Here is a 13,544-nt window from a genome sequence, read left to right as displayed (position 1 = left end):
TATGCCAAGGGGGCAGTAAAATTATATCGTTAATCGAGGAATCGTATATCGGGGTTCCGTCGCATACATACTCTCACAAATTAGATAGCAGCAAAAACTCTGCAATTCAAGAAATAAGTTCAGATAAGTTGATTCTCGAAAAAATCGGAAAGTTGCGTCTTTACTCGCCATTTAGATGTGGAAATGTGGATTGAAAATTTATTAGTTTACAATGGATGAATAAATACAAATTCCACATTGGAGCGCACTGCGATGTAGTCTGCTGATTATTCAGTTGCTTAGAAACACCTGTCGGCTGAGTGGCTTCAGTATTTTTATTAACGTTTCAATTGTCAATAAGGTTTCAATGCGGGTTTAATAAGCAGGCTCGTTATTGATTTACGACGTGAGTAGCTTGAGTTTTGTCCATGCGACACGACGCTCTCAATCGCGACACCCTTAACCCTGAATGAATGAAAAGTTTCGTCGTGATTTACAGTCGAAGTTTTGCAATGATATGCAGTTCACTAAACAACTCTTAGTTGTGTGGAAAGCGGGAACTGGTGGATCAAAGTGACCCATCTCGTTCCTAACCTCTTCCCCTTTTCGTTGTTGTTTCTCATTTCCCTTAAAGCAAAATGGTCGTACACTAGTGTTTCTGCAGCAGAATTATTTATTTGCAGCTTTGCAATATGGCCATTACACTACAAAATTCTAATATCCATTATAAGCTTAATTAAACAAAAGCTAAACAAGTCCTTATAGAACTTCTCTGTCTACAGTTGTCACGGCTTTTAGCCCTAAAGAACACTGAAGATAGTCCACAAAATATGGAATGATTCAAATAATGTCCGACTATAAAACTACATTATATAAATTACAATATATTAAACTATATATTTAAAATTAGAAAATAGCGAGAATGCTATTTAAACCCGTGACACACGTCTTACATGTTAAAGTTTCAAATAACATCAGGCCGGATAATAACTGTGCGAAAAAAAAAACGAGCGAAAGAGCGAGCGAGCAAACGAACGAACGAACTGGTAAAACAGGAATCTTTTCAAAACCACAATCAGGAGGTCCCGTAAACTATATGCTGTAAGCCCCGCTCAATGTAGTAGCTATGTTATTATATCCGCACAACGGAAGCGAACGATTTAATCGTTTTTAAAACTGTCATTATGCAAATGAGCGATTTGAAAAAGTTGTTGTTTTAACTCAGAATGTTACGTTGAATGCTGTACGTTATTCTTTTTGAATATTACTGAATAGAGCGATTTTCATTTGAGTGTCAATTCAAAACCAAAGTTATAAGTCTGGCCAATCAGAAAGGACGCAGACAATCCAGTGAACCAATCAAAACTCGAAGCAAATCCATGGAGCCGACGCAAAGCCCGGGAAAACGTGTGTAAGCGAATAACGCTTGGTTTTGGTTTTACTTCTCATTGGTGGAGAAAGTAGATTTAATATATAATAAACCAATCACCAAGCGTACTAATACAAAACCAAAGCAAACGCGAAGTACTTTCGACAGTCAACTCAAGTGAAAATCGCTCTTTAATGCATAGCACAGATACTTGGTATGTATGAGCTACATTTAATAGCTTATTTCTAGAAACTGCATTACATAAAAGATTTTTAACCTTTCATGGCAACTCAGCTATAAAACATTCTAAGGCTTAACCATCAATTGTTCTTGAGCACAAATCCACGAGTTATCAAAGGACCGGCTACCAGCCTTAACAAGACACATCTATCTTAATTACAACTTGACAATCTCTCCTTATACTCGTATAACAGGGGACACACTGATCTACAATGCTAATTATAAATGCAGAATAGCAGAGGAGCACTTCATTTCTCTGATTTGTCGTCAGTAAGGTAAACACCATTGTTCACCTTCAGTCACATGCAGAGCTGCAATATTCCACTGTCGGCCTCTCTTCGCTCATGTCAAGCCCTGGTGTCACCTCATCTGATGGACTCAGCAGCGAGGCTATTATCCCGCCATCCTGTTGTACAAAAACACATCCGTAATTATTCTGACACTCCAGAAACATGCACAAACCTCACAGAGGTCACCTCACACAGATTACTTGCAGCTGGAATGACACCTTTGCAAATTCAAAGATGTTTTGGTGTAGTTTTACTAGTGATGACCCACATATTTCTTCAATATTTAGCCAAGGAAAATCGAGGTATGAAAACTGGCCCACAGTTTTGCAGTTTTAGAATCTCACACAGTTCAGATGAGGAGATTGATCAATTTACAGAGTGCAATGGGTGGTGTCTCGGTGGCTTTGTAAGTCAATGATTTCTCCCTCCATGTTATCCATTTCTTTTTCAATTCAATTTATTAACTAATAAATAAAAGTTTGTTTCATTTTCCTTTTGGTGCAAGGGTTAAGGAAGTGAAGCTTTGATCACTAAAAAAAAAGTATAAAATTTGTTATACCACAGGAAGTCTGTTGGAAACAACCAAATCATAACTTTTTACTTATTCGAGTCACAAATTATAAAAAGACTGAGTTTGATACCTGCTGTTCAACACGGGAGCAGCTCCTATAATATGCAATGCCTCTTCCTTGTGGCGCTCCTACAGCAACACAGCGCAGTGCTTCAGGAAGGACACCTTTAGGGATTGTAAATATGATCTGAGCCCAGAGGAGCTCCGAAAACCCAAGAAACCAGCACCACATCCACTGATCGGCATCCATGCCTTCCACGTGGAATGCTGTGTGGAAGAACTCCACTATTATGACCTAAAACAGAAAATAGAAAACATTGTTAAAGGATTTTTGCGGGTAAAGCCTATAGAATGTTGAAACGAATTGTTGTAATGAAAATGGCGAAGTTAAACAAAATTTTACCTGCATTACAGCTTGACCAAACCAGATGTTCAGGAAGGCAGAATTTTTGTGGATTCCAATGAAGACATTCCTTTCCTGCAGCATTCTTGCATTGATCTCATTAAAAAGCTGCATAAACACAAATGTTGTGAACACTATAGAGCCGTGCTGAGTAGGCATACAGAAAGTCTCTGACTGGAAGCCATCTTCAATGTCAAACAAGTCGCTCCCCTTGAAGATCAATACAAACATCACAATCAACTGGTAGATACTGTGACCAATCACATTGCGGAGTAAGGTGCGCGAGATCAGAGGCTTGTGACGACCATATGGCCTGTACTTCATAAGGTCGTCAATAGGAGTATCCCTTGTTAAGGCAAAGCAGGCCAAAGTGTCCATTATCAGATTGATCCACAACAGCTGTGTAGCAACCAGTGGACTCCTCTACAAAGCAAGTAATGATAAGGTAAGGTGACATGATGTGGTATTCACCAGCTCTGGGTTGGGGGTTGAGTTGGGGGGGGGGGGGTGACACACCACCCAAAAGAGGTACCTTTTTCATGCTGTAGGTACACCTAATTGCAATGAGGTTGTCATAGAAAAAGGAAAAGGAAAATGGGAATTAATAGGCCATGCATGAAATTTATCCGTACAATGGCCTTAAAATATGAATAAATCAATTATCTTGTTACGCATAAAAGGGACTCGAAGTATGCAGATAGAAACTTGTGAGTTTTCTGTAAATGCTATCAGTTATGATACGCTAATAATTCTATTTACCTTTTTCTTTTTTTCTATCACGTACTGCAATTAGGTGTATATAAAAGGGTAGGAATTTTACAAGTTGTAGTATACAAAAGGGTAGGACAAAAGGTTAGGAAAACTGTCATTTAGAGATTTACAAGGGCCTTTCAAAGTACCTTGAAAAGACCCACCAAGTGGTCGATCTATTTTTAGGTATTTTAAGCACTATTTAAAAGAAAAATTAAGCAAGGGATGTTGTTATCCTTCTGTTGGTATGTGAAAGGGGTGCCATTTTTCTATCGAAGGAATGTAAAAGGGGTACCTCTCCTGTCAAAAATGGTATATGAAAAGATAGGGTTTGGACCTCAGGGCAGAGCCTCCCTGTATTAAAACTTTAAGTACCTCCCCCCAGCTCACAGAAATGAACCAATGAACTGACTTTATCCAACAATTTGGAGAGACTGATGACTTAATGATTTGTGTATGTGGGTACTTATAAAGACCCAGAGGTGAAGTCTTAAATTTTCTTGCGTTCTTCTGTGTTGGTCTCTTGACTGCAACAGTTTACCTGCAAAACGCTAGAACTCAGAGGGCAACCTGTTTAGGAAATAACCTATATTGTGCTTTCATCAAATCTCAGAGAAATATTCCAATTTTCACCATAAACTTACAAAAACCAGAAATAATGAACCACTAGGATGATGCTTATAAATAACATATTTTACTTACACCAACAATAGCTGCTCCAAATATTACAACGATAACAGCAACCCAGCAGACAGTGAACTGAAACTGTAGGAACTTAAGAATGGTGTGGTAGATATGGCGTCCCCACTTGATGGCATTTACAATGCTGTTGAAGTCATCATTTAAAAGAACTACGTCAGAAGCCTCCTTAGCAATGTCAGTTCCTTCCACTCCCTGAAATGTAATGGTAACTATCATCCTACTTCACTCTTCTCAGTACACTGTATTTGTGCCTTCTTCAGAGTTATTTCATAACAGATCTTGTGACTTGGATAAGCAGTTTAGGAAAATATGTGACCTTCCACGGGAAAACATACACTAAGGATTTCTTGCTAAATGGTTACAAACTAAGGACTTCCAAACGATTTTAGTTGTTAAACAAAAAAGTTTTCCCGTGGAAGGTCACATATTTGTCTGCACCACATAATCAGCTTTTATGAAATATTGTAAAAAGATATATCAAGTGCATGGCGATAGATGATGTACCCGTATAAGAGTACACATAAAGTCACCATGCCTGTCGTTTACATAGAGTTGAGGTCTCACAACCATACCTCTACTAGTGAAACACTGCTCAGTAAAAGGAGAAAAACTGTAAGTGAAAGTGGACATTGCTGTAATTTGATAATGGCTTGCTCCTTAGTGTTTTAAGGTCACTTTGCAGCTGAAAAAAGAAGAAACCCCCGCGGCCCCCCCCCCCCCAAAAAAAAACCGGGCCCCCCGGGCATGGATCACAATTAATTGGAATGACTGTAAGATTCCATTTGCCAATCAACAACTGTTTATACAGCTGTTTTAGTATAGGAGCCATGGAAGGATTAACTCCTGAGGGTTCAATCCTTAAATTGCTGCTTTGATAAACATATTCTTACCTACCAGTTGAAGAATGTGAATTATGACATAGGTACTAATAAGCCATTGAACTGCTAGTAGTTACAAACATTACCCGAAGTTTCCAGGTAGACGCCTGAATGTTATTTTACTTAGGATAAAGTGCTTTAAGTTTAAGAATATTATTATAAATAAATATACCGGTAATACAAATTCATTATTATTTGCATTAAAGTCAAATTATTATTATTATTATTTGCATTATTAGACAAATTATTATTAATTGCAATAAAACATTAGAAAAGTCAAATGTTGTTTATACATTAATTTTATGTAATATATATATATTATGTCGTGAAATATTTTTTTTATCATATTCAAAATAGCATATGAAGTGATTTAACATTAGTTCTCTGATTATCTTTTACTATTCCATTACAAAGCATTTTATTAAATTGTATTATCGTATTAACTTACCATAGTGAAGCCGACATCTGCAATTCTTAACATTGGACCATCATTAGCTCCTGAACCTGTCACAGCCACAATCTCTCCTGCAGGTTTAACATGACTCTCCATCATGCCTTTCACTAACATGAACCTATCTGAAGGTTTGGATCTTGCTAGGACACACAGTTTGGGCCACATAGCATCAAATCGGTCAGTATTGATCTGCAGTTAATAAAATAAAATGCATAAGGTTCTCAATCTCAAGTTATTATCAATGGCTACTTTTTATTGATCAGTTTTCTCTGTTATACTCTGACTATTTTGTTGATAGCTACAATGATATTTTGGTCACAAAGTTACCTTTCTATCAGGGTCCCTGATGTATGAGTTAAATTCTTCTCCATCATACACAAGGCTCTCGTCGTTGGGTTTGATGATGCCACACTTAACAGCCACAGACCTAGCAGTGATGATGTTATCACTAGTCACCATGCGCACAGTTATTCCAGCCTTCTGACATTGCCTTATAGCATATGGTACCTACATGGGACAAGACAATTCAGTCAATTCTTAAAATACTAAACTGACCTTAAGCATAAAAATAATCTTAATTTTTCAAGTTTGTTTACTTCAGTGGGAAGGTAATTTTATACACAAGTTCAGATATTGTGACAGGGCTCACCTAAATTCAGAAATAAGCCATACCCACACCCACCACAAGGATGATCCTTGGAAATTCTAAGAGAGAGGGGGGATTGGAAAGTGGGGGAGGGTCAAAAGTCAAAGATTTTTAAAGGAAAGCATGAAACTCAACTCACTGGAGTTTCCAGAGGGGTTTCTTTGGGCCAAATCAAGAAATCTTCTGTTTTTTTGGTTCATGCGCCCCACATATAACAGCTTCCTAAAATGCAGAGGGGGTCCAATCCCTTTCCTGTTTCTTCATGAAGGAAGATGACAGTAGGTGCAAAGAAAATGCCGAAAAAAAAAAGTCGAAGAAATGTGCCTTTTAGATTTATCAGTTCTGATATAAATTTTTTTAAAACTGATTAAGTAAGTGCAATCTAACCTGTTCTCTGACTGGATCTTCAATGCCTACAATTCCCTGGAGTGTCAAGCCTGACAATATTTCTTTCTCTCTTTTACTCAGAAGTTCCTCACCTTCTTTAGGAAAGAAGAAGAAAATGTTGTTAAACTGGTATAGATATCAGACCATTTTAATAAATAGGTGGGGCAGTAAATATAAACACATACAATCTGGTATTTTCATTTGATTTATGTTCATTACAATCATATATTACCATACAGCCTGGGGGGAGGGACATCATATTTAAGGGATGGTGATGCTCAAACTCCCAAAAGAGACTGACCTGGGTGTGGCTTAATAAGCTTTTTTGGACCCGCAAAGATACACATCTCATGCCTGATCAGTCAACATCACCAACACAGTATGACAACATTTTTTTTACTTCTTCAAATTCAACCCTTAATAACAATGCATTTATAGTGTGCAAATTCAACAAAGGTTTTTAAATGCGCGTTAAGAAACTTGAAAGATATAAAGTTTTTCATTTTGTCTAGAACACTCTAAGTGAGGGCAAAATTCATAATTTTTGCCCTTACGCAGAAGGTACACACAGCTGCTAGGATGTACAAAATATACTCTTCAGTTAAACTATGAGAGCTCAAGTCAGTTAGTTGGTCATATGTGCCAGTTACACCACTTTACACATGTATGGAGATAAGTCAGCCCAGTAAGTGGTCTGGCCAAGTTTAAGCCAAGACAAATTTTATCCTGCTTTCATGAGGAAACAATTTTGTTGGTACCCACGCTGGATATCTTCAATGCAGATGTGATCAATGTGTCCTTAAGCCTGCAAGCTTGCTTAAGTTATGTCCATGCACTGTCCAGTTGTAAATAACAGCATGTTATTGGGTGTTCTTCAATATACCAACCTTCAGAAGAGATATTCTTAGTGGTAAGGCAGAGAATGCGCAATCCTTCCTGCTGCCATGGGTCAATTAGATCCCTTGAAAGATTCTCAGCATCTTCTTTACTTATTTCTTTCAGCTCCCCGGTCATTCCAACCATGTGAGTGCAAAGTTCAAGGAGTACCTCTGGAGCTCCCTTGGAATACACTCTGAACCCTCCATGATCATCGCCTATGAGTGTGGTCATACATTTACGATCAGGAGTGAACTCAAAGACCTTGATCAACTTGGATTCAGGATAGTCATCTCTCCATGACTCGTAGTATTCACCAAACTCAAACAGATACTGCAATAGTGCAGCATCCATCGCGTTGCCACTTTGTTTTGGAATGTTGTCTTCTCCTTCTTGCTGCAAAAGAATAACAATTAAGAGAAAGTTTCAGATAACTGGAAGCTCAAATAAGCTTAAAACAAAAACTCAAAAAACTTTCCAACCCCTCAGTATCCACTTAAACTGTTCCTAAAGTGTAAACTTTGAAAGACATTCATGAAAGTCTTGGCAAAGTTTTGGTTGTGTTTTTCTTTTGTCAATATAATAAATTATTATTTTTTTTTAATTTCCAAATTCTTGAGTGACACAAACAGAGCATTTCACACACCCACAAGGCAGATTATCTAGAAAATTTCAATTTCTAAAAAATTTCAAATTTCAGTTTCAAATTTCAAATTTCAATTTCAGTTTTTCCTGCTCTATATGTATTTACACTGCATTAGTCGTGTAGACCTACTGGTCAGTGGTCTTAACTCTGGATCAAGTTATTTGCCTATGAGGAATTATGATACTTAATTCTGGTTTCCTTCCTTAAACAGCTCCAGTGTTTTTGAATTTGTTGTTTAGTGGTACAGATAAGTTAGCAATATAATTGCTCATTGTTGCCATAGAATAGAAACACTTTTAGTTTTATTTCACTTTATTTTTCATTGCAAAGAAATATTTTAATGTTGGTGGAATGAGTAAATAATTATGTTGCCCAAGGCAAAATTATTATTATTTTTTAAAACAAGTGAATCAACTAAAAGTTATTTCAAAGGCAAAATAAATCTGAAACTGAAAAAAACAAATTGTTCTGTTTCATTTTTTTTTTCATCACTGAGACATAAATTATTTTAATGTTGATAGAATGAAACAATCTACATAAATTTATTTGCCCAAGGCTAAACTAATATATTTTACATTTTTTGTGACGTGAACCTTTGTTAATGTTATTTCAATGGTATTATAATCCTGTTAAGAATACAAACAGTTTAGGACCTCACAATACCAAAATATGGTCAACGTCCTTTAAAACTTCAACTGATCCAACAGGAATTATTTTATTTGTTTTAAACAAATCAAACATTGGTTTATTAAACACTGGTAGCCACATTAGTGGGTTTATGCTTTCACAAGAATATCTGTAAAAAAAAATTAAATTTGTTTGCATGTTGACATCAAGAACTGCAAATTAGAAATGACTTCAGCAGCTGAGGAAAAAAATGGCACAATGCCACAATTCTTTATAAAAGAACAATACCACCAAATACATGATATAAGTACAGCATCAATGTCAGTGTACGCAAAAAAAGATATGATCAAACATTACTACCTAAAACAAGACTCAAGACACATATACCGGTATCTTTGTTTGAGAAAAAGACTATCTGTGCAGTGAAAGTTAAAAATCGTGATCATAAAACACTAATAACAATAAAAAATGTTAAGAATAACATACCAGGATTTCTGCTGTATAACTAGTGTTGACGGAGATGGCCTTGCACAGATCATCAAACAGAGGTTTTGGAATGCTTTCCTTGTACTCTCTGGGGTCACCTTCATAGGATTGTTCACCAATAAAGCTCTTTGTCACAGCCATGCGGTTCTGAGTGAGGACCCCTGTCTTGTTACAGCAGATGTTTGTGATATTACCCATTGTCTCCAACATGTTGACATGTCGTACCATAGCTCTGTCATGGTACATTTGCTTGACACAGAATGCCAGGGAGAAAGATATCACTAGAGATAGTGCTTCAGGGACAGCAATTATAAGAACAACAACACCGATTATAAGAGATTTGATGTATTCATTAATGTGACTGGGATCAAAGGATAGTCCCAGCGTAGAGAAGGTATGAACACTAAAGCGGATGATTATAACCAGAATGGCAATCAGTGCAAGAACAATACTGATCTGACCAAGAGCAACTTGAAGCTTGTTTATTTTTCCTTGCAACAAAGCAGAATCCTCCTTGTGCTCGAATGCAGCAGACTGCACATTCACATCTTCCTCCTCAGGGAAAGCCGCCCTAAATGTAACAACTGAGGGTGTAGTGGGAGATTGAGTGTCCCTCATGTGCAACTGGGTGTGGGCTCCAACAGCCATCACAACCATCTTACCACACCCGTCGACAACGTGGGTGCCAGCAAACACCAGGGGGTCTGCTGCCTTGGGTACCATGGTTTTCTGACCTGTTAAAGTTGATTCGTTAACAACAAGCTCACTTTGCTGCACAATAACTCCATCAGCTGGGATAAGAGTTCCAATGCTCAACTGGCACAAGTCACCTACCACAATCTCTGTTGCAAGAAGATCGGTAATTTTGCCACTTCGGATGACCTTAACTTTACGCTCTCTCTTAATTTTGGCATGCAAACTGCGTAAATCACTTTCTTTCAGGTAGTCGCTTAAAGCTGTCAACAGAAACATAACAACGACAGTGCTAATGATTCCAATACCCTCATACATAGCCACAGCAAAAGAATCATGGCCCTTACACTTTTCAGGAAAGACAGCACCCAATATGACAGAAATCACAGCGGTAATAAACAAGATCAATATCACCCAGTCCTTCAGAGCACAAAGAAGATAGTTTAAATTGCTTCTAGGTGGATCTGGAGGTATTTCGTTTCTTCCAAACACTTCTTGTCTGCGTCTTATAGCCTCCTGTATGCCAATTATCCCCTTGTTCGCCGAAGTGTGAAGCTTATGAATGATGTTTTTAACACCTGCAGCTCCAAACTTCTCTTCAATGACACCCATAGCTTCACCGCCTCGGCCTCTCATGACTTCCACAAGCTTTTCCTTGGGAGTGTCGCTGAAGTCAGGAACAAATCTTGCATCTACTTCGTCCGTCATGATGAGGAAGGCGACTCTAACGTGTTGCTAACAACGTGTGCGTGCGACAAAATGGTTAATGTGATAATTTGCGGGCTACACCTCTCCAAACAACCTTCACACCTTCAAACTAAAGGAAGTCCCGATTGTTGACGTGTTTGGACTGATCACCTAAAAACAAAGAAAATTGGAAGGACACAATGGAAATAAGCTTAAAATTAAACTTGTGATATGCTTAATATGCTCCGCTTAACACTAAAACGTGACTTCCACGAAGCTAAATTTGCTTGCACAGTAAGCTTAAATACACAACACGCCTCGTGGGAGACTGCTGTTTACAAACTAGTTAACACCGCTAGAGGCGAACAAAAATAACACAATTATCACTAAAATAAATCATTAAAAACATTTCATGGCTAATCGCTGACAGCCTAAGAAATAACCCCAATAATAAGACTTACAGAATTACTGCTTCTACAGCACTTCAAAGAAAGCAATAAACAGGTCAAAACAAAATGAGCGTTTGGCGTTACAAGTACACTCGTTGCAAGCACAGTTATGAGTCATAACAAGGGCTAATAAATACACAGCTTGAAAGTTTTACCTCAATTTCTTACATTTTACCTGTTTCACCATTCATCAAACCGTCTAAGTTTCTCCTCTGAAACATCCACGAGAGGCGCTGCCACAACAAGAATTAATTTTTTTCGCTCCACCTTTTTGTCACCAGTATGAACGGTTTCAAGAAAACAGAGTGGAGTCTGAGTGCCAGGGGTGGTGGGGGGGGGGGGACAAATAAAAAATTTTCATGTTTGATTGCCGTTTGATAACATAGTTAAATGCAGTGGATTTATCCCGGCGTATCAAATCGAACGTTCGGTTTTCGAACTCAATCAAACGCAATCGAACTTAATCGAACGATTAAATTCGATTTTGTTCGGTCATCGAACGAAATCGAACTCACAAAAAATAAATGCAAATCGAACAAAATCGAACGTTCGATAAAGTCCGATGACGTTCGATTTAGTTCGGTCGTCGAACGACGCCAAAGCGAGAGGCTTACGTCGTATGAAGATATGATTTGAATCGAGCGAATGTTCAGTTTTCCTTCATTTGATGATCACGGGGATAAATTCCCGGGTAAATGCGTCAATCGATGAAGCCATCTTAAGTTATGTTTCCTTTATTTCTATACTTTTTATGTCAAAATGGAGAAATAATTCTGCCACTAAGGGACCGGTCATTATTTATGTAGAGGGGGGGGAGGGAAAAAAAGAAGGGGGGGTCAAGGCTATTTCAGAGTGGCAAGAGGGGGGGGGGCTAAAATTTTTTATAAAGAAGTTTAGGGGGGGATAAGCAGTTTGAGGTGGGTAAAACAGTTAAATAGAACAGTGCAAACACCATATGTGAAACAGTGAGATGCTAAATTGTACAATTTTATGCTATTTCTATTGTTTTCTTTTGTTTAAACTCCACTATTATGTACAACTTTAGTGATTTGTATTTTACAGAAATACTGTTTTCACTCTAAACTCCATTGTTATCTTAAAATTAATTTTAGTTAATAAAGAAACCAGACCTTTATAATCTGCTTTAATATCTGGTTTGACTGAAATTATTTTCTTTTTACAAAATGATTATCACTGCAATAGCCCAAGAAGTAATAAAACATGATATTTATGACAACAAGAATTCAAAGTAATCCCTTTACAACTTCAGGAAAATCATTGGAAAGGAATTATATTTTGCATGGATAGTACATTTGTGTTCACCATGAGAGCATAATTTGTAAAAACTACCACTTTTCCAAAGTTAAGGAGTTAATAATAGAGGTATGTTTACTATACACATAACTCATCCAAAAATTTGCCGTATTGCTGGACAAGTATCCATAGCAAAGAAGCCTTGGTTGACTAAGTGTTGATCCAGCCTTTTTGAATTAGAACAAGTGTGCAATTAAGTTTGTATGTAACATACATTTATTAATAAATGTCTTGAGGCATATAAAGGGAGATATGAGGTGGGGGGGGGGGGGGTCATCACGTAAATATTGAATAAAGAAGGGGGGTCACTTGCTACTTACATGGCCTGGAGGGGGGCCTTACAGAAATTTTGATCTTTCCAACATATTTTTCCCTCCCCCCCTCTACATAAATAATGACCGGTCCCTAACAACAATAAAAATACGGTTAACACTGATGTCACATACGGCGTGCACCTTCATCCCCATGTGCAATGCTATATTGTTTAATCGATCATATAAAGTTTTAATTCGCAAAATGTTATTCTAAAATACGGTGTTCACTTGATACGATACGCAGATACATCGGGGGTTGTATTTGAGTATTTGTAATTTGATCCCTCGTACGAGTTTTAACGTATTCCCGGGCGTATTAGATTGCTCGAATATTATGTTTTATTTCTTTAGGATCAAATAAAAAGACAAAGATTATATGATACCGTGTCCAGTCACTTATTCCAAAACCATTTAAGGAATGATCATTAACTTTTTACTCGCTCCGCTAGGTTCCAATTTTGTTTTTTAAATTTTAGCCACATCGATTTCCGAACTTAATCGAACGCTTAATTCGATTTCGTTCGATTTGGTTCGGAAATCGAACTCACAAAAAAAATTGTTGTCCGATTTCGTTCGATGACCGAACAAAATCGAATTTAATCGTTCGATTAGATTCGATTTCGTTCGATTGAGTTCGATGAAAAATTTGTTCGATTTCGTTCGATTTGATACGCCGGGATTTACAGTAGTAGAAGTAGAAGACGGTAGGGAAAACTGTCATTAGGTATTTTAACATCTCGAACGCACTGTTAAGGTCTATGGAAGGTACGAAAGGGTTACCTT

General features: G+C 37.5%; 1 protein-coding gene across 3 annotated transcripts; it reads right to left on the bottom strand.

Annotated features, from left to right (window-relative positions):
* Positions 1-634: 634 nt before the first annotated feature.
* LOC144653165 (plasma membrane calcium-transporting ATPase 4-like) lies at positions 635-11,396 on the bottom strand. Of its 3 annotated transcripts, none has more exons than XM_078513098.1 (10): positions 11,309-11,396; positions 9,305-10,855; positions 7,557-7,941; positions 6,670-6,764; positions 5,964-6,143; positions 5,631-5,825; positions 4,305-4,496; positions 2,853-3,275; positions 2,520-2,744; positions 635-1,994 (listed from the first exon to the last, which is right to left on the bottom strand). In XM_078513098.1, exons 2-10 carry the CDS (start codon positions 10,703-10,705, stop codon positions 1,884-1,886), a joined length of 3,207 nt encoding a protein of 1,068 aa, XP_078369224.1. In that variant the 5' UTR covers positions 10,706-10,855; positions 11,309-11,396; the 3' UTR covers positions 635-1,883. The 3 variants fall into 3 exon arrangements, with proteins under 3 accessions (XP_078369224.1, XP_078369223.1, XP_078369225.1); XM_078513097.1 differs by having other exon boundaries at positions 11,302-11,392; XM_078513099.1 differs by having other exon boundaries at positions 6,670-6,761; positions 11,302-11,392.
* Positions 11,397-13,544: the final 2,148 nt, after the last annotated feature.

This window comes from Oculina patagonica, chromosome 5, assembly GCF_052425735.1.
Source record: "Oculina patagonica isolate OP01 chromosome 5, crgOcupat, whole genome shotgun sequence".
In the NCBI taxonomy this organism is placed as follows: Eukaryota; Metazoa; Cnidaria; class Anthozoa; order Scleractinia; family Oculinidae; genus Oculina; species Oculina patagonica.
The sequence above is the reverse complement of the archived record's forward strand: the minus strand, read 5'-3'. Positions and strand labels throughout refer to the sequence as shown.

What these genes read in the sequence shown, in the direction of transcription:
- LOC144653165 (XM_078513098.1), bottom strand. Translation starts at nt 10,705, where the DNA reads ATGACGGACGAAGTAGATGCAAGATTTGTTCCTGACTTCAGCGACACT. An exon ending in GTTATACAGCAGAAATCCTG is followed by an intron (nt 7,942 to 9,304) that starts GTATGTTATTCT and finishes ATTCTTTTGCAG; the next exon opens with CAAGAAGGAGAAGACAACAT. An exon ending in AAGATCCAGTCAGAGAACAG is followed by an intron (nt 6,144 to 6,669) that starts GTTAGATTGCAC and finishes TGTCCCATGTAG; the next exon opens with GTACCATATGCTATAAGGCA.